The sequence below is a fragment of the Eleutherodactylus coqui genome, chromosome 1 (assembly GCF_035609145.1).
Source record: "Eleutherodactylus coqui strain aEleCoq1 chromosome 1, aEleCoq1.hap1, whole genome shotgun sequence".
NCBI classification, from domain to species: Eukaryota; Metazoa; Chordata; class Amphibia; order Anura; family Eleutherodactylidae; genus Eleutherodactylus; species Eleutherodactylus coqui.
Genome location: NC_089837.1, coordinates 324338659 through 324359656, shown reverse-complemented (window position 1 = coordinate 324359656; position 20998 = coordinate 324338659). Strand labels below are relative to the sequence as shown.

The 20998-nt window shown below is 44.6% G+C and overlaps 1 protein-coding gene across 3 annotated transcripts in view; it reads left to right on the top strand.

Moving 5' to 3' along the window:
* STPG1 (sperm tail PG-rich repeat containing 1) overlaps positions 1-20998 on the top strand; it is a 98425-nt gene that overhangs the window by 33842 nt on the left and 43585 nt on the right. For 2 of the 3 annotated variants that reach the window (XM_066575091.1, XM_066575092.1), the window contains exons 3-5: positions 9210-9308; positions 11315-11494; positions 14826-14937. In XM_066575091.1, the coding sequence (XP_066431188.1) occupies positions 9210-9308; positions 11315-11494; positions 14826-14937 (391 nt within the window). Of the gene's footprint in view, positions 1-1881; positions 2020-9209; positions 9309-11314; positions 11495-14825; positions 14938-20998 lie in introns of those variants that run through there. The other variant, XM_066575093.1, reaches the window with a different exon arrangement.

Here is a 20998-nt window from a genome sequence, read left to right as displayed (position 1 = left end):
AGAGATTAGAAGAAATTAGGGTTAGCCCAGCAGAGATTATTATTCATGAGGCTTTTAATATGCAGATAAAATGTATGCTTTACTTTTTGTATGGCTGTGAAATTCAGCGACATTAGCAAAACCACCATGTAATTAGCATCTGTTTGAAGAATTAAATTAGTTGTGGGATTTGGCAGCAATTATACTTGCTCTGCCAACTTTTTCCATGCATTATATCACACATTTCTGAATAGGGTGGTTTTGGGGCAATCTGTGCAGTTCATATGGCACCATATAATGGAGATATTTTTCCCATTGCTTCTACACTGTAATACATCATCAAATACAACATGACACAATTGTTTTTCTGTTAGATTAAAAAAAAGTTACACAATATGTATGATTCAGCCCCAGAGGGGAGGTTGTACAAAGTAGTACTATGGAGGTGAGCATGAGCCCTTAGTATGTTTGGAAAAAAAGTGATAAAGTACCTCAAATTGTACGTTTCACAGATGAGCAACTGAAAACAGGCTTAATAGCTGTCTACAAATATCTGAAGGGTTGTCATAGTGCAGAGGGATCAGCCATAGGATACTAAAGGAAGCAGCGGAGGTAATTGCTGAACCACTCACCATAATCTTTGAAAATTCTTGGACAGGCGAAGTCCCAGAAGATTGGAAAAGGGCAAATGTTGTCCCTATCTTCAAAAAAGGGAAGAAGGTAGATCCAGGAAACTACAGGCCTGTGAGCCTGACTTATATACTGGGAAATATCTTTGAACAAATTATTAAACAGCATGTATGCAAGTACTTGGATAAAAATGGAGTAATTAACCAGAGCCAGCATGGCTTTGTTACAAAGAAGTCATGCCAGACAAATCTAATTGCCTTCTATGACAGTATCACCAACTGGGTTGATCAGGGAAATGTGGTGGATATAGTTTATCTTCACCTTAGTAAAGCATTTGACAAAGTATCTCATACTATACTTATTGAAAAAATGACCAAATATGGGATCGACAAGGCAACCGTTAGGTGGATTCACAACTGGCTGAGTGGTCGTACTCAAAGAGTGGTCATAAATGGCTGCACACCCAAGTGGAAGAATGTATCAAGTGGGGCCACAAGGCTCTGTCCAGGCCCAGTGTTGTTCAACATTTTCATAAATGATCTGGAGGAGGGAATTGATGGGAAACTGATCAAATTTGCCAACGACACAAAGCTAGGAGGGATAGCTAACACTAAGGAAGAGAGAGAGAGAGTATTCAAAAAGATCTAGAAAAACTTGCACAGTGGGCAGCGACTAACAGAATGGTATTTAACAAGGAGAAATGCAAAGTCCTACATCGGGGCAAGAAAAATGAAGAAAGCACATACAGAATGGGAGGAATTGAGCTAAGCAGCAGCACATGTGAAAATGACTTGGGTATACTAAAAGGTCATAGACTGAACATGAGTCAACAATGTGATGCAGCAGCCAAAAAGGCATACACAATTCTGGGATGTATTAAGAGTATAGATCACATAAGGTCATGGTCCCCCTCTACTCTTCCTTAGTCAGACCTCATCTGGAATACTGTGTCCAGTTCTGGGCACCCCACTTTAAAAACACATAGACAAACTAGAGCAAGTTCAGAGAAGAGTTACCAAGATGGTGAGCAGTCTGCAAATCATGTTCTATGAAGAACGGTTAAAGGATCAGGGAATGTTTAGCCTTCAAAAAAGAAGGCTGAGAGGAGACTTAATAGCGGTCTACAGATATCTGAAGGGTTTGTCACAGTGCAGAGGGATCAGCCCTATTCTCATTTGCACAAGGTAAGACTAGAAGCAATGGGATGAAACTGAAAGGGAGGAGACACAAATTAGATATTAGAAAAAAACTTTCTGATAGTGAGGATGATCAATGAGTGGAACAGGTTACCATGGGAGGTGGTGAGTTCTCCTTCAATGGAAGTCTTTAAACAAAGGCTGGACAAATATCTGTCTGGGATGATTTAGTGATCCTGCACTGATCAGGGGGTTGGACCCGATGACCCTGGAGGTACCTTCCAACTCTACCATTCTATGATTCATTTTCAGTAGTTCTGAGTTAATATTTCTGTTAAAGTTGGAAATTATTTTTAGGGTGCCAGTACAAACTCCGGTTGATCCACTGTACTCTCATGCAGGTCACCACTAATTGCCGAACGGTACCTGGACTTCCAAATTAAAAGAAGAACAAGTCCAGGTGCCACTCGGCAATAAGGAGTGATCCACCTGCAGTTAAAGAGGATCAAGCTGAGCTTATTAGTGAAAGTCAGCTTATGTATCATTATATGGATAGGGTTTATAGATTATAATGTAACAATCTAAATTGAACCTGTAATATTATTCCACAAGTGATTCATCTTGGGTCTTGTCACTGATATACTTTTGTAGCTAAAAATAACAACTGCTCCATCAGAATTCGATTAGCAAGCCTATATTTCAAAAGACTTTTCCATCAATCAATCTTTCATTAGAACTATCTCGAGTCATACTTGAGGCAACACCCTCTGAGTTGCGTTCCTTCCTTATATTTGTCCATCTTAAGCAATAAGCCCTGAGGTGTTGTTACTATGCTTGCAAGTTGCTTAATTTACGTTCTTTTTAAACCAAGTACTTTTTACTATTCATCTTTCAATTGAAGTAATTTTGATTGGTTGGTGATCCCTACCTGTGAACATAACACCTAGTAATTATAATGGTGGAATGGAGCAATGCAGGGCTACCAATTTTATAGTACTTATACTGTGTTGTAATTGTAAGAAATCACAGAAGAGGGTTATATCAATGCAAAAAAAAAAATTACAGAATACGGCTATATGCACTAATACAAAATACCAGGGCAGGTAGAAGCACCACATCCCCCAGCATGTACACAACTATATAGAGGAGCATTGCACAGGTGCAAAATACTGATGAATACCCATTCACACACCTATCATATATTGGGGAGGGGCTATTTAGTATTATATTGGCACATAGTTGGTCTGGCCCCCTTTGTATGCCTTATCTAACACGTGTAGTGCATCATACAGGCTTACAACTCCTTAATGACGCCACATACATTAGCCTTGTGGGCTGCCCTACAACTCAAAAGTGAACCATACTGTCTCTTTCTGCAAAAATAATGATACATACTGGTATGGGTATTAGTTAATATTTTTGCCAAAATACTTAAAGGGGTTGTCCCGCGAAACAAAGTTGGGGTATACACTTCTGTATGGCCATATTAATGCACTTTGTAATGTACATTGTGCATTAATTATGAGCCATACAGAAGTTATTCACTTACCTGTTCCGTTGCTAGCGTCCTCGTCTCCATGGTGCCGTCTAATTTTCAGCGTCTAATTGCCCGATTAGACGCGCTTGCGCAGTCCGGTCTTCTCCCTTCTGAATGGGGCCGCTCGTGCCAGAGAGCTGCTCCTCGTAGCTCCGCCCCGTCACGTGTGCCGATTCCAGCCAATCAGGAGGCTGGAATCGGCAATGGACCGCACAGAAGACCTGCGGTCCACCGAGGGTGAAGATCCCGGCGGCCATCTTCGCAAGGTAAGTAAGAAGTCACCGGAGCGCGGGGATTCGGGTAAGTACCATCCGTTTTTGTTTTTTTTTAAAATCCTGCATCAGGTTTGTCTCGCGCCGAACGGGGGGGCTATTGAAAAAAAAAAAACCCGTTTCGGCGCGGGACAACCCCTTTAAGCTTGCAACCCATGTCCCTGTTTTCTTGCGTCTCCCTACACTAAAATCCCTTTTCTGTGATTTGTATGTCATCTATCAGTACAAAAAAAAATCTGAATGTTATCTATGTGCCACTATAATATGTGGTAGATATGTGAGTGGATGTTCATCAATATTTCTCACCTGTACAATGTTCCTCCATAGAGCAATCTGCCTGCCTGCTTGCTGAGAGATATGGTTTTATACCTGGCCTTGTATTTTGTATCAGTATATCCGTAAGTATGGCTGCTTTCTGTAATGGTAGGAAAGCAATAGTGTATTTTTTGGTTTTTTTTATTGGCTTATGCATCGACTTGCACATACTTCGTGAATAGCGTTATATGGGAACCTGCCCATGCCCAAGTGAAGTATGTGGATTAGGCCGGGCTCACACGACCATAATTTCATTGCGTATTACATACACAATTAAATTACGTATGTGCGGCGTTTATATAAAACATTAGCGAAAATTGTTTTTAAATAATGAAACCAGGAAGATTGTAAATGACAATGTGCATGAGATACGCTTACATTCGCAGTCAAAAATTGCTGCTGTTCATGGTGATATGCCGGCTCACATGGCGGTAAAACTGCATTATACACACAGTGTTTTACCGCACGCTCGTGTAGGCCCGGCCTTAGGGTGGCTCTCTGGTGATCTAGTTATGAGTGTTTGGTCCCACATGACCTAGTGGAATAACATACAGGTTTTCTTGTGATAGCTTGTTTCACAACGTATATACTGCACATACAGGAAACTACATATAGTAGCTGATTAGGAAATGGATAGAAATAAAATCCTCAACAAAGTACAGTACGAAACGCTATTCACGTGTAGCCAAAAATACTCAATACTGATTTTGGAGCGTGCTGCAGATTTCATAACATGCATGTGTTTGTGTGAATAAGCCTTTAGGGCTCGGTCAGACGAGTGCGCAAAAAGAGCGCTTCTAAAAGAACTAATGGGTTCCTATAGAAGCGCTCATATGAGAGAATGTAGTAGTTGAAAACTGCATGCACCTAACAAAGATAGAACATTGGCTATCTTTGGTGCGCTGTGCAGGAGTTTCCATTGACTCCTATGGGAGCAGGAGTTTATGGAGGCTCCTGCGCTCGGAATAGATTCTCCACTGCTTACAGCAGGATATTTAAAAGGTGCTGCCCAGAAGCAAATTTTAAATGTCCCGCTGTAAACTCATGTTAGTCCCTGTGGGGACGCAGGGACCTCCTGAGGGTTCCGTTAATCCCCACGGGGACTAACAGGAATTAACAACGGGACATTTAAAATTTGCTTCTGGGCAGCACATTTTAAATTCCCTGCTATAAGCTGCAGGGTATTCCTCTTGCCCCCCTGCTGGGCAATTTCCCAGTAGCGGGGGCAGTAGGGCACTCCCTCCCCCTCACTCTTCAAGGGATTTCCCTATAGCGGGTAGAGAGAGGGGGTGGGGTTACAGGGCTTTCCCTGAGGGCTTCTCCCAAGAGCATAGGAGGAGGGATTTGCCACTAGCCTCGGCCCCTCTATGTTTGCTATGGGGAATCTCTGTGAGAATCCCTATAGCCCTGCTCCCTCTCTCTAGCCCTGCGCACTCTCTATGCACTATGAGGATGTCCCTATAGCAGGGAGAGAGAGAACAGGACTATGGATTTCCCCATAGCAGGGAGAAAGAGCGGAGCAATGGGGGATTGACCCATAGCCCGACTCCGTCTCTCCCTGCTATGGGTTAATCCTCCATAGCTCTGCTCTCTTTCCCTGCTATAGGGGAAATCCCAAAGCCCTGCAGGGCTTCTTCACTCTCTCGTTCTTGAGCAACTGCACTTCTCCAAGTCTGCACATGAAAAAGTCACGCAATTTAGGCAGATGCAAGCGTAATTTTTTTTTGCACGCCTGTTGGTAGGCCAAAACAGAGCTCGTCTGACCAAGGCCTTAGACAGTAAATCTGCCCCATAGAGTTTTTAGGAAAAAGCAGCCAAAAGTATATGCATTTAAAAAAAATGCCCAATCGCTTTCATATATTCTATTTCCCGCAAGAAAATAGAACATGTTGCGTATTTTGTTGCGTGATGGACTTGTGCAGGCAAAATACAAAATTCAGTTGAAATCAATTAGTTCTATTTAAGGTGTATAGCGCACACCAATTTTTTGTGCACAAATACATCCGTGTAAATAAGCCCTTAATAATATGATTTTTAAAAAATATTTACTATTATTGATATATACGATTTTTAGCCTTTTCTCTTTTCATTTTTCCTGACTACTATATATCTATCCTGTCTATACATTATTAATTTTTATTTCATGGTATACCTGTAAATGAGTGATGAGCAGCAATATCTTGAAATCCCACACCCTCTTTTTGTCAAGTAATGGCCCTTTTACACAATTATTGTTCAGAATCATCCATATTCCTGCACGTCCGCGGAAATTTGAACTATAATCGTCCTGGGTTACCGCATGTGCAACTGAACGAGAGTTGTTCAGTTCTTCAGTTTCTGCATGACTTCTTTCTTCTGAACGTCTGTCTGTTTACTGTGAATAGAGGAGAGCGGGGGAGAACGCTTTTCGGCCCACTCCACCTCCATGCCAGCAGCACTGTGCGCGATGCTAGCGATACTCCTGTGTAACAGAGTGTTGGGCATAGTTTGCCCGACAGCTCATCCCATGTTAGTGGACCATTTGTATCAGCTGGTCAATAAAAGGGCATGACCATCCAGTGTTTCGCCATATTAAAGGGGATTTCCAAGAATTCTGTTCATTGGTGGCAGGGAGGGAAGGACGAGTTGAATATGAAAAAAAAAAAAAAAAACCTAAAAATTCATATTTGCCTCACATCTGCCGCAATGCTCCCCCACCTTTTATTTACATTGGCTGTCGCAGTCACATTGGTTGGCTCAATAGGGACATAATCAGTGACATCCTATAAACCTTCCCAGGGCTTCTAACGTGATAGGTTTCCGAGAAGCCACCAGGCCTGTCACAGTCAGTATATTTCTTTTATGTAATTTTGGGGATTCAACACTTAATATAAAATAACTCAGAAAACCCTTTTACATATTTATTTCTAGTACTTATCAAATAATGGGCTTGTTCTAATCATTTTGATCTATGTTCAGTTTTTATGGAAACTTCCTTAAGAAATGCACAGGTGTTTTCTGCCTCAGCTTACACATACCAATGAAACGTCCTCATTAGTGACGTGAATCCAGGTTTCATTAAAAGCTTAAGCTGTCGGTGTTTGAAATTCAAGGTGAGTTTGATTTTAGGTTTCTCACATCCCTCCCTGTTTTCTTTGCTAAGTAGCCTGGAGGAAATTCTGAGTCAGCTGAGGAGAGAGAAAAACTGAATTATTCACTGCCTACACATCTGCTACTTAGTCAGTGTGTAATTGTTCACTTCAGTGGTGCTTATTCACTATGACTTTTAGGTTGTGAAGCCAACGCAAAATAGAAAATAAAAAAGACCTTTTAAAACCAAAGGGTGGAAAGCAAAATAGATAAACTGTAGCCTGCCGGATATTGTAGCATTCAGGGGGTGTCTCAGTGTAGACATTGGTGGCAGGGGCGTAACTATAGGGGATGCGGTTGCACCCGGGCCCAGAAGTCTTAGGGGGCCCATAAGGCCTCTCTTCTCCATATAGGGAGCCCAGTACTATAAGTAAAGCATTATAGTTAGGGGCCCCGTTACAGGTTTTGCATTGGGGCCCAGAAGCTTCACGTTACGCCTCTGATTGGTGGCATACCACTAGGATTGCTAGAATCATATGACTAGTGCTGGGAAAGTGATCCATCATTCTTTTTATTCTGCTTAGCCTTTTTCGGGTGATTGTGTGGATGGTCATTAAAGAAAGAAAGAAAGACAGAATTACCGGTGGCAGAGCATTTTTCTAGTCACGGAGAAAACCTAGAACATATGACGATTACTATATTAAAAGGCAACTTCAAATCTCAACGTTATAGAAGAATTTGGGAGTACAGGTTTATAACCATCTTTGACACTCAAGGCAGGAATCAACATTGGAAGTGGATTCATGCATGATTGTAGATTATGAGAAATCTATAGCAGAGATAACACACAGGCCAATTTAGAGACCATAAAACTTTAACATGATTAGTCTCTTATCCTGTGGACTAATTAAGTATTTACTCCTCTACTCATCCTGTTCTGTTGATATATATATATATATATATATATATATATATATATATATATATAAAAATTTATTCTGTTAAGCCTGAGGAAGAACCCTAAGTAGGTGTGAAAGCTCACTATAACATCATGTATTTTTGTTAGGCGTTAAAAGGTATCATATCCACAAGATTACTTGGTTTCTCTTACTGGGAACAATCACATGATGGTCATTGACACACTAGGTTAACTATATCAGGCTCTTTCTTTGTTCTAGCAAAGTAGAAGCCTGATATTGTTTCATCCCATTGCTTCTCGTCTTTCCTTGTGCAAATGAGAATAGGGCTAATTCCTTTACACTGTGACAGCCTTATTAAGTCTCCTCTCGGGATTCGTTAATGCCAAGGACACGTTATCACTCACACGGCAGTGCAGGGCAGGGACGGCTTTTTAGGCAAAGAAATGGTGGCTGGCTATCTGGTAGTGTTGGTTAGCACAGAACATCATGTTGCAGAAGGCATCTGAGACTACTTGCCTGAAGGGCAGCATTACCATTGCCAGCATCTTTCAATGCTTGCATTCTGGTTTTGTGCTCACGGATAGTTGGGGTGGGACACACTGAAATATGGGGTAGATGTCAATGTTGGTGATGGTGGTGGCTCAGCTTCTGCTCTCCGCTTCCCACTCCTGGTTTTGAAGCCTGCAGCATGATCATCAATTGCGGAGGGCAAGCCTGAAGTAGGTGTGCTACTGCCCCTACACAAAACTGCCTCTTGGTGCTCAGAGGCTGCTGCATGAACAGGGAGGGAGATGGAGGAAGAGACAGCGGAAGAGGAAACCGGATGAGGCTGACTCTTTGCCTTCTGGCCCAGATGGGCTCTTCAAGGTGGTGTATTGTGGGAGTCCATATATCTGCTCATACACATTGTGTTGAAGTTGTTTACATTCTTACTGCGTTTTAAACGCTTACCACAGATCTTACAGATGACCGCTCTTCTGTCGACATGTACAATTTCAAAGACTGCCCAGGCTGTACAATTCCTGTGAGCATACCTAGCTGTGGGTTCGATGTTGCTGCTGCTGTGACTAGTAGTAATTGAGGGTGGCGGTACTGCTCTTCATGTTTTTTTGCAACACTCTACTTGCTGGCTGGACAGGATGCGGCCCCACGCAGTAAAGAATAAAAACCATTGGCAGCAAACTCGGAGGCAAACACAGATCAAACAATGATAAAATACTGATGATATATTGTTACAATATCATCTGTAACATATCCATATTACTGACATATTACAATGCGTTACTGTGAAGCAGGCCTAATGCAAAAAAATAAATAAAATTTCACATGTAAATCTTCTCTTCTTTGTCAGAATGAAAATCCAGGCCCAGGATCGTACAATATTGGACAAGGAGCAAATACTGACAGTGTTTCATTTTCAAGTAAAGGGACAGGAGGATTTCCATCGAAGGTAAAAAAAAAATAAACATCTTTAAAAAATACATACTGTATGTACTCGAGTATAAGCTAAATCAAGACGTTTTACCACAAAAAACTGGTAAAACTTATTCACTCGAGTATAAGCCTAGCTATACTCGAATATATACTAGGTAAAAAAAACCGCAATACTCCCCTCCCAGCAGGCGTCTGTGTCCACGGCGGTGTGGCAAGCTGCTTGAGAATTCTCCCTACTGTCAGCTCCCTGCTTCGCTTTGAATTCCCTTCCGTCAAGCTGCTTGAGAATTCCCCCCACTCGGCTTTGAAATTCCCTGCCGTCAGCACTGTGTAAGTAAGCGCTGTGATTGGATTGAGCGCCAGCCAATCACAGCTGGCGCTCGATAAACCATTCACAGCCATTCAGTGATGTCATTCACTGAATGCCTGTGAATGATCGAGCGCCGGTTGTGATTGACTGGCACTCAATCCAATCACAGTGCTTACTTACACAGTGCTGACGGCAGGGAATTTCAAAGCCGAGTGGGGGGAATTCTCAAGCAGCTTGCCGCTTCGCCCAGGAAACCATCGCGCCAGGGACACAGACGCCAGCTGGGAGGTGAGTATTACGTTTTTGGTTTTTTTACCTCACTCGAGTATAAGCCGAGGGAGGCTTTTTCAGCACAAAAAAATGTGCTGAAAAACTCGGCTTATACTCGAGTGTACACGGTATATAGAATATCTCTGGTTAAATATTTCATCATAAAGGGAACCTATCAGCATGAAATCCAGAGAGGCACTTACATCACAAAATGTTATGTTTTACTCTAATGCAAAAAGTTTCATACTGTGTTAGCCAGTAGAGCAAAATGTGATTGTTCTCAGTAAGAGAAACCATGTAATCTTGTAGATATAATACTTTTTCAAAGCTAACAAAAATACATGGTCTGAATGCGAGCTTTTGAACCTCTCAGGACTTCAGGACTCTTAGTCAGGCATACAGAAATGGATTCAAAGAGGCGTGTGTGTGTGTGTGTGTATATATATGTATGTATGTGTGTGTATATATATATATATATATATATATATATATATATATATATATATATATTATATAGAAACACATACTTATGACAAGGCACAGACATGGATGTGATTAATTTGCACATGTGAAATAAAAACATACTTAAATAGTCCACTGATAAAGATGTGAAGGTTTTATGGTCCTTGAATTAGTGATAGGGGGTCACCATGTCAGAGTGTTATCTCTGCAATAGATTTCTTATCCTTTAACCCTCTGTTGGAACTGTCAAAAGTCGTTATAAGTTTATATAACCAAATTCTTCTGTAGCTTTGTGATTTGAAATTGTTTTATATGCATGCCTCTTCGGAGTTATTATAATATGCCCGAGGAAGAATCCTGAGAGGTTCGAAAGCTCACAATATCATCATGCATTTTTGTTAGCCATTAAAAGGTATCATATCTACAAGATTACTTGGTTTTTCATGCTGGCAACAATCACATTATGTTTTACTCTGAAATGCTAGAGTGTTTCAGAGAAAAAAGTTTAAAGAGTATACGTTGACAAGGAGAACAGTCATCAGGGTGGCTCCCCACCAGCTTCTTTCTGCTCACCTATAAGTTCTCCTATACACGATTGATGAAATATTAGTGAGTCTAGATGAGCTGGGCGGGGAGAAGGTGGTAGGGAGCCGCCCGATGCTTCCTCCTATGTTGTAATGTGCTGGAGGGATCATAGCAAAGTATGCACTAATTGTGCAGGAAATCTACTTCTGCTGGAATACTAACATGTTCAGAGTCCCCTTCTCCTTTTACCTACAGTACATTGTGGAATGTTATTACAAGGCCTTTAGACCTCCACCCTTTGAAGACTGTACTGTCTGCATTGCTTCTCTTAACAAAACATTTACACTATGGTTAAAAACCTTAAAATATCAATCAGTATAGTATTTGAAAAGTATTCTGTCATTATACATTGCAAAGAATGATGCATGTTTATATGATCCACTCCATTGATTTAGGTACCTAGAATTTCTTGCATTAGGCCTGTGCGCAATCCAGCTCCGAATTCTTACTATATAAAAGGTTCATTGTTTTCAAAGAAGGATTTTAACAAGAGTAACTCCAGCATGTTTCATCAGCCTATTGCTCTCAAAGTGGAGGATACAAAACATAAGACACCAGCTCCAAATCAGTACAATGTAAGTGTAACACCTTTTATGTATGTTTTTTTCCCCTACTATATTCTGGCCCCCTGCCCATGGGCGTATATTTGCTGCAGAATCCGCAGCGGGATTCCCCACCACTGATCCGCAGCAAATAGCGCCCATAGCATGATATGGGAAATCGATTCTTCCTCCACACTTGAGGAAATCAATTGCAGTTTCTGCAAGCAGAAGAAAAATCGCAGCATACTCTATATTAGCATGGATGTCAATGCAAGCCATCTCATCCGCGTCCCATCCACAATGAACATTGCGGACAGATCGTTAGTTCTGCGTCGTCTCCCCGCATCGGCACGAGAAAAATTTTTAAACAAAAACCTGTACTGCGCATGTGTGACGGCAAGCCGCTGGATCTATCCACAGTACAGATTACCCGGCGACAGAGCAGGTAAGCTGGGACCCCACTGCTGGCAGAGGTGGACTCCGCTGCGGAATCCAGCTCTGCAGTGTATAGGAGGCCTAAAGCTGCCAGATGGCCATATCTGTTGATGACACCAAAAATACTGTTCTTTAATACCTGCTACTTATTTTTACTTACTTCTATTATTATTACCACCACACATTGTTATTGCATAATTCGTATGTGCTGTATTATATTTGCATAATATCACTGTTTCCCTATGGGTATTAGACATGTGATGAGTTCCAGTGGGAATTCACATTAGAAGGCAAAAATCAAGCTGAGTGACTTCAAAGAAGTCATAGTCGTCAGTGCTAGACTATCCGGGGCCAGTATTTCAAAAACTGCCAAACTTGGTAGGTTTTTTTATGCATTATTTTTCAGAACATACTAAAAATGGTGTCATCAAGGAAAAGCATCCAGCGGCAGCGGTCTGAGAAGGATGTAAAGAATAGTTCTAATGAACAGGCAGTGTTCAGTCAAGTTAATTGCAGCCAGATACAATAAATTAAGACAATTAATAGGTGGTCTAAACTTAGACTAGACTGTCCTAAAATTCTACAGAATTATTATTTAGCATAGCCGCTGTGATAAATCTGGTGCACTTTAAGAGAATTTAACTTTTAGGGCTGCATTCAGACGACTGTATATCGGCTCGGTTTTTATGCCTGGCCGATATACGGCGTCCCTCTCTGCAGGGGGAGGAGGCTGGAAGAGCCGGGAGCACTGCACTGAGCTCCCGCCGCCTCTCCTTTGATACGAGTGGGCATGGAGACTCTAGTACCCTGTTGTACCACCTCTAGCTTGGATACAAGAGGTGATACGGGCGGGCATGGAGGCTCTAGTACCCTGTTGTGCCGCCTCTAGCTTGGATGTAAGATGTGATATGGGCGGGCATGGAGGCATACAGGTTCCCTATGGTATCCTGCAGCATATTGGTCCACATTTGCTGTAACTGAGCCTCTAGATTATGCAAACTTGTAGACTGTCAAAGTTGGCATCCCAGATAGTCTCATACTTGTTCTGCTGGTGACAAATCTGGCGACCAAGCGGGTCACGGAAGGGTGGCAATGTTGTGGAGGTATTCCTGTGACACCCTTGTTGTGTGTGGCTGAGCATTATCCTGCTTGGAAGCCCTGTCATGAGAAACACACATATCTGCAGGATGCCCTGAACATATCGCTGAGATATCATTGTTCCTCATACCACTACTAGGGGTGACCGACTGCCGAATGCGATGACCTGCCAGACCTTCACACCAGCAGTGAGGGCAGTTTGAACATGGCCATTGTTGGTGCACAGTTTTGTGATTCATGACACCATTGCAAATGAAAGCAATGGTGGGTGAGTGTCAAAAGCAGTACATGTAATGGGCGCTGTGAGACCAAATGTCCTTCAGCCAAGTGCCTGGAATCCGTTCCGACAGACACAGGGGCCTGTAATGATGGTGCCACCTGTCTCTGGATGGAGGAAAACTGAACAGTTGGATCTGCTTGTGCTGGTAGGACAATCAGATAATTCTTTTTACTGGTGGTCGGTTGAGGGCATCCTGAACCTGGTTGCCTTGTGTACATGCCCTCATGCATCCATTGGTCACAAGATCTCAGAAATCTGGTCAGATTGGCCTAGGTGGCAGGCAATTTATCAATATGACAATCCAGCTTCTCACATTCCTATAATGCACCCCTTTTCAAACTCTTAACTGGGTAAAATCTCTTTGATTGCGTCGTAGAGGCGTCTAGTGGTCAATAAGATCCGCACAAGTGGAAAGAGATTTCCACTACACCCAAGAGAGCCTTTTTGTAGGCCAAGGGTGAAACCACTCAGGGCCTCAGGTGTCAAGACCGCTCATCTAATCACACCACAACTCTAATCATTTATGTATCTGATGTAACTGCATGCTGAGTCTTGCAGAAAAATGACAACTCATCTAGGGGCTTTACATTTGTATTTTTACGAAGCGTGTATGTATGTTACACAAGTAACTGTATGAGTTACCTGTCTAAGTAACTTCATGAGATCATTTAAACTACTGCTTTCCCAGGAATTTAATTAACTTAAACTTTAAAACCGTATCAGACTTTAACCTGAATGTTCACCCTTGGATACCATTTTTCACCTGAATAGGTCCAAAATTCTGTGCTCATTAAGTTCTTAATATTTTTCATATTGGTTGAAGCGTTAATTGATAAATTACTTATGAGCTTATGAGCACACTATATATAGTGTTATTACCTAGTTCAGCCCATGAAAGTGTTCTGTAAGTTATTGGGCTCTCCTAGTGCTAAGTGCAGGCAATCAGGAGTTTAGCATTTTAATTCTGTCTATGGATCACAGAAGGGGAAATCAAGAATTAAAAACAATCACAGAAAATGGCCGTTACTTACTGACTGAGGAGTGCATATAGATGCATCCTCCTCTCACCATGCAGGTAGCTGACTACCAAATGGAGGAGCCAATAACATCTGTGAGGGCACCGATAAAACACCCACTCACACTGCCTCCTGATAATGAGGGGGTGCATGCATGGTGTACACTCCCACACATAGTGGATACAGGGTAGTCAGCTACCTGCATGGTGAGAGGAGGATGCATCTATATGCACTCCTCAGTCAGTAAGTAACGGCCATTTTCTGTGATTGTTTTTAATCCTGTCTATGGCAAGCATTTGGAGCTGTAGCAAAAAATTAAGCTTTGACCACTATGAAGCTATAGTAGCGAGTTAATCATCACAAAATTTTAGACATAAAGCTAAGATGTTGATAAATGTTCAAGATTCACTTTTAAGTTGATTCACATTTGATGAAATTAGTCACTTACCATTGTGTTTCTATAATACTAATTACAATATATTTAAGATTTTCTTTCCGTCCTTTATGTCTTTTTAAACTTCTTTTTTCCTTTTAGGCATCTATACATTTTTGCCATTCAAATAATAATATATCTGCACATGCAGCTTTCATCTCAGGAACAAAGAGGGATACTATGCAGCTGAACCCTTGGAGAGGACCCTCACCTTGTAAGTTCTGGTAATAATGGAAAAGTCTTAAAGGATGTCCTATTGCCTCATTAAGAGAATAGGACTAAAAGCTGGCAGTGGAGAAAATACAACACTCCAGGTTAAAGCATGTATAAAGTGACCAAAGGTGTGGAAAACTTCTAACATGCATGATCAGCATATGAAGTCACGTTTCGGGGATAACCCCTTCATCGGTTCAGTTGGTGTTTAAAACATACAAGCAATTTGTGGTCCCAAAAGGCTTAATAATGAGGGAACTTCTGTCCTGGCTGACCATCACCACACAGGCAAAGAGGATCCTTTTGTTTTTACCAATGAAAGCTATTAGAAGCACTGCCAATGAAAATTGCAAGTACATAGCTGCGAGGCACCATTGCTGTTATCCAAAATCACAATTTTACAAGCACGATATTGGGACACCTGTGTGAGTGTATTCACAAAGGCGACTGATATCGCGCTCGCCATTGTGAATGCACTCTTACAATTGGTCAAGGGTCAAGCATGCTCCCTAACGCTCCATTGAAAGTCTGTATCACTGATGGAAAAAGCTGAGCCAGGGACCCAGTTCTGGTGATTGGTGCGCCCCAGCTATCAGATTCCCATCGATCCTTTAACCCACTATACCTTATTGATATTGTACATGTTCATATGAGAACTTCCAACCATGACTGCTCTGAATATGGTGTTCTGTTCAAAGATATCTTTTAGAAAAGCCATGCATTTTCCATAAAAATTACACTGAAGCACCTTTTCTCAGAACTCAACATTGTGTAATTCTTCTGTCATTCCTCCTATAAATACATGAATGAATTGACAAGGAGAATGGTAACAACCAGTATTTCAGTTTATTCATATATTTCCAGGAGGAATAACTGAAGAATCCTGCAGAATTGCTATTTCATGGGTAATGCATGTATTTACTATAACCGACATGTCAGGAGAGCTGACCAGTTCTCTCTAGGAGGCAGCATATTAACATGACAGGCCTGCTGGACTATTACACAAACTCTACACAGAATTATTCTGTGGTACAATAGCCTATTGGATATATCACGATAATATGCTGCCCTTAAAGGGTTATTCCCAACTGATGGCATGCTGCTAGAATATAGCATTACTTGGTGATGTGTTCCCCACCTATACTAAGAATAAAGAGGAGAACAACCCTTTACAAACAACACCGTATTCTGATGACAGATCTGCTTTAACGGTATTGTTTTTTTTTTTTTTAATTAGGTAGGTTAAATGCTTAAACAAGCATTTTTAAAGTATTCCAAAGTTTACAGATCTGGGAGGTGGACGCCCGCTCAAGATTCCGCAGCAGAAATCCGTCCGTATGCTGGCGGCCTTACTATATAAAAAAAACCAAAAACTATATGACTATCCCTCCCCGAGCAATTTTTAAAAGTCTTCCGGTATGTAATATGTAGAGATGAGCGAGCCCCAAAATGCTCGGGTGCTCGTTACTTGGGACGAAATTTTCGCGATGCTCGAGGGTTCGTTTTGAGTAACGAACCCTATTGAAGTCAATGGGCGACCCAAGCATTTTTGTATATCGCCGATGCTCGCTAAGGTTTCCATTTGTGAAAATCTGGGCAATTCAAGAAAGTGATGGGAACGACACAGAAATGGATAGGGCAGGCGAGGGGCTACATGTTGGGCTGCATCTCAAGTTCCCAGGTCCCACTATTAAGCCACAATAGCGGCAAGAGTGGGCCACCCCCCCTCCCAACAACTTTTACTTCTGAAAAGCCCTCATTAGCAATGCATACCTTAGCTAAGCACCACACTACCTCCAACAAAGCACAATCACTGCCTGCATGACACTCCGCTGCCACTTCTCCTGGGTTACATGCTGCCCAACCCCCCCCCCCCCCCCGCACGACCCAGTGTCCACAGCGCACACCAAATTGTCCCTGCGCAGCCTTCAGCTGCCCTCATGCCACACCACCCTCATGTCTATTTATAAGTGCGTCTGCCATGAGGAGGAACCGCAGGCACACACTGCAGAGGGTTGGCACGGCTAGGCAGCGACCCTCTTTAAAAGGGGCTGGGCGATAGCCCACAATGCTGTACAGAAGCAATGAGAAATCCAATCCTGTGCCACCTCCATCTGGAGCTGCACACGTGGGCATAGCAATGGGGAACCTATGTGCCACACAGTATTCATTCTGTCAAGGTGTCTGGATGCCCCAGTCAGACTGCGGTTTTTTATAAATAGTCACAGGCAGGTACAACTCCGCAATGGGAATTCCGTGTGCACCCACAGCATGGGTGGCTCCCTGGAACCCACCGGCTGTACATAAATGTATCCCATTGCAGTGCCCTGGACAGCAGAGCTAACGTCAGATTAAATGCAGGTGGGCTTCGGCCCACACTGCATGCCCCAGTCAGACTGGGGTTATTTAGAAGTGGACACATGCAGTTACAACTCCGTGTGGACCGACAGCATGGGAGGGTGCCAGGAAGCCACTGGCGGTACATAAATATATCCCATTGCATTGCCCATCACAGCTGGGGTAATGTCATGTTAAATGCAGGTGGGCTTCGGCCCACACTGCATGCCCCAGTCAGACTGGGGTTCTTTAGAAGTGGACACATGCAGTTACAACTCCGTGTGGACCGACAGCATGGGTGGCTCCCTGGAACCCACCGGCGGTACATAAATATATCCCATTGCAGTGCCCAGCACAGCTGATGTAACGTCAGCTTTAATGCAGGTGGGCAAAAAATTAATTGGATTACACTGTAGGCGAGGGCCCCAAAAAATTGGTGTACCAACAGTTTATAATGTACCTCAGAAAAATTGCCCATGCCCAACCAAGAGGGCAGGTGAAACACATTAATCGCTTTGGTTAATGTGGCTTAATTTGTAACTAGGCCTGGAGGCAGCCCAGTTAAAATAAAAATTGGTTCAGGCGCAAGTTTCAACGCTTTAATTAGCATTGAAACGTATAAAAATTGTTTACAAAAATTATATGACTGAGCCTTGTGGGCCTAAGAAAAATTGCCCGTTCGGCGTGATTACGTGAGGTTTCAGGAGGAGGAGCAGGAGGAGGAGGATGAATATAATACACAGATTGATGAAGCTAAAAGGTCCCCGTTTTTGATGGTGATAGAGAACGATGCTTCCATCCGCGGGTGCAGCCTACGTATTGTTTAGGTATCGCTGCTGTCCGCTGGTGGAGAAGAAAAGTCTGGGGAAATCCAGGCTTTGTTCATCTTTATGAGTGTAAGCCTGTCGGCACTGTCGGTTGACAGGCGGGTACGCTTATCCGTGATGATTCCCCCAGCCGCACTAAACACCCTCTCTGACAAGACGCTAGCCGCAGGACAAGCAAGCACCTCCAGGGCATAGAGCGCGAGTTCAGGCCACGTGTCCAGCTTCGACACCCAGTAGTTGTAGGGGGCAGAGGCGTCACGGAGGAAGGTCGTGCGATCGGTTACGTACTCCCTCACCATCCTTTTACAGTGCTCCCGCCGACTCAGCCTTGACTGGGGAGCGGTGACACAGTCTTGCTGGGGAGCCAGAAAGCTGTCAAAGGCCTTAGAGAGTGTTCCCCTGCCTGTGCTGTACATGCTGCCTGATCTCCGCGCCTCCCCTGCTACCTGGCCCTCGGAACTGCGCCTTCTGCCACTAGCGCTGACAGATGGGAATTTTATCATCAGTTTGTCCGCCAGGGTCCTGTGGTATAGCATCACTCTCGAACCCCTTTCCTCTTCGGGTATGAGAGTGGAAAGGTTCTCCTTATACCGTGGGTCGAGCAGTGTGTACACCCAGTAATCCGTAGTGGCCAGAATGCGTGTAACGCGAGGGTCACGAGAAAGGCATACTAACATGAAGTCAGCCATGTGTGCCAGGGTACCTGTACGCAACACATGGCTGTCCTCACTAGGAAGATCACTTTCAGGATCCTCCTCCTCCTCCTCCTCCTCCTCCTCAGGCCATACACGCTGAAAGGATGACAAGCAAGCAGCATGGGTACCCGCAGCAGTGGGCCAAGCTGTCTCTTCCCCCTCCTCCTCATGCTCCTCCACCTCCTCCTCCTCAACGCGCTGAGATATAGACATGAGGGTGCTCTGACTATCCAGCGACATACTGTCTTCCCCCGCCTCCGTTTCCGAGCGCAAAGCGTCTGCCTTTATGCTTTGCAGGGAACTTCTCAAGACGCATAGCAGAGGAATGGTGACGCTAATGATTGCAGCATCGCCGCTCACCATCTGGGTAGACTCCTCAAAGTTTCCAAGGACCTGGCAGATGTCTGCCAACCAGGCCCACTCTTCTGTAAAGAATTGAGGAGGCTGACTCCCACTGCGCCGCCCATGTTGGAGTTGGTATTCCACTATAGCTCTACGCTGCTCATAGAGCCTGGCCAACATGTGGAGCGTAGAGTTCCACCGTGTGGGCACGTCGCACAGCAGTCGGTGCACTGGCAGATTAAACCAATGTTGCAGGGTGCGCAGGGTGGCAGCGTCCGTGTGGGACTTGCGGAAATGTGCGCAGAGCCGGCGCACCTTTCCGAGCAGGTCTGACAAGCGTGGGTAGCTTTTCAGAAAGCGCTGAACCACCAAATTAAAGACGTGGGCCAGGCATGGCACATGCGTGAGGCTGCCGAGCTGCAGAGCCGCCACCAGGTTACGGCCATTGTCACACATGACCATGCCCGGTTGGAGGCTCAGCGGCGCAAGCCAGCGGTCGGTCTGCTCTGTCAGACCCTGCAGCAGTTCATGGGCCGTGTGCCTCTTCTCTCCTAAGCTGAGTAGTTTCAGCACGGCCTGCTGACGCTTGCCCACGGCTGTGCTGCCACGCCGCGTGACACCGACTGCTGGCGACGTGCTGCTGCTGACACATCTTGATTACGAGACAGAGGTTGCGTATGAGGAGGAGGGTGGTTTAGTTGAGGAATCATACACCGCCGCAGATACCACCACCGAGCTGGGGCCCGCAATTCTGGGGGTGGGTAGGACGTGAGCAGTCCCAGGCTCTGACTCTGTCCCAGCCTCCACTAATGTGCCGTCAGGGAGATATAGTGGCCCTGCCCGCCTGTGCTTGTCCACGTGTCTGTTGTTAAGTGGACCTTGGCAGTAACCGCGTTGGTGAGAGCGCGTACAATGTTGCGGGAAACGTGGTCGTGCAGGGCTGGGACGGCACATCGGGAAAAGTAGTGGCGACTGGAAACCGAGTAGCGCGGGGCCGCCGCCGCCATCATGCTTTTGAAAGCCTCCGTTTCCACAACCCTATACGGCAGCATCTCGAGGCTGATCAATTTGGCTATGTGCACATTTAACGCTTGAGCGTGCGGGTGCGTGGCGGCGTACTTGCGCTTGCGCTCAAACACTTGCGCTAGCGACGGCTGGACGCTGCGCTGAGAGACATTGGTGGATGGGGCCGAGGACAGCAGAGGTGAGGGTGTGGGTGCAGGCCAGGAGACGGTAGTGCCTGTGTCCTGAGAGGGGGGTTGGATCTCAGTGGCAGGTTGGGGCACAGGGGGAGAGGCAGTGGTGCAAACCGGAGGCGGTGAACGGCCTTCGTCCCACCTTGTGGGGTGCTTGGGCATCATATGTCTGCGCATGCTGGTGGTGGTGAGGCTGGTGGTGGTGGCTCCCCGGCTGATCTTGGCGTGACAAAGGTTGCACCCCACTGTTCGTCGGTCGTCTGCACTCTCAGTGAAAAACTGCCAGACCTTTGAGCACCTCGGCCTCTGCAGGGTGGCATGGCGCGTGGGGGCGCTTTGGGAAACAGTTGGTGGATTATTCGGTCTGGCCCTGCCTCTACCCCTGGCCACCGCACTGGCTCTTCCAACCTGCCCTGCTGCTGCAGTTGCCTCCCCCTCTGAAGACCTGTCCTCAGTAGGCTTAGCGAACCAGGTGGGGTCAGTCACCTCATCGTTCTGCTGCTCTTCCTCCGAATCCTCTGTGCGCTCCTCCCTCGGACTTACTCCAATTACTACTACCTGAGTGATAGACAACTGTGTCTCATCGTCATCGTCCTCCTCACCCACTGAAAGCTCTTGAGACAGTTGCCGGAAGTCCCCAGCCTCATCCTCCGGACCCCGGGAAC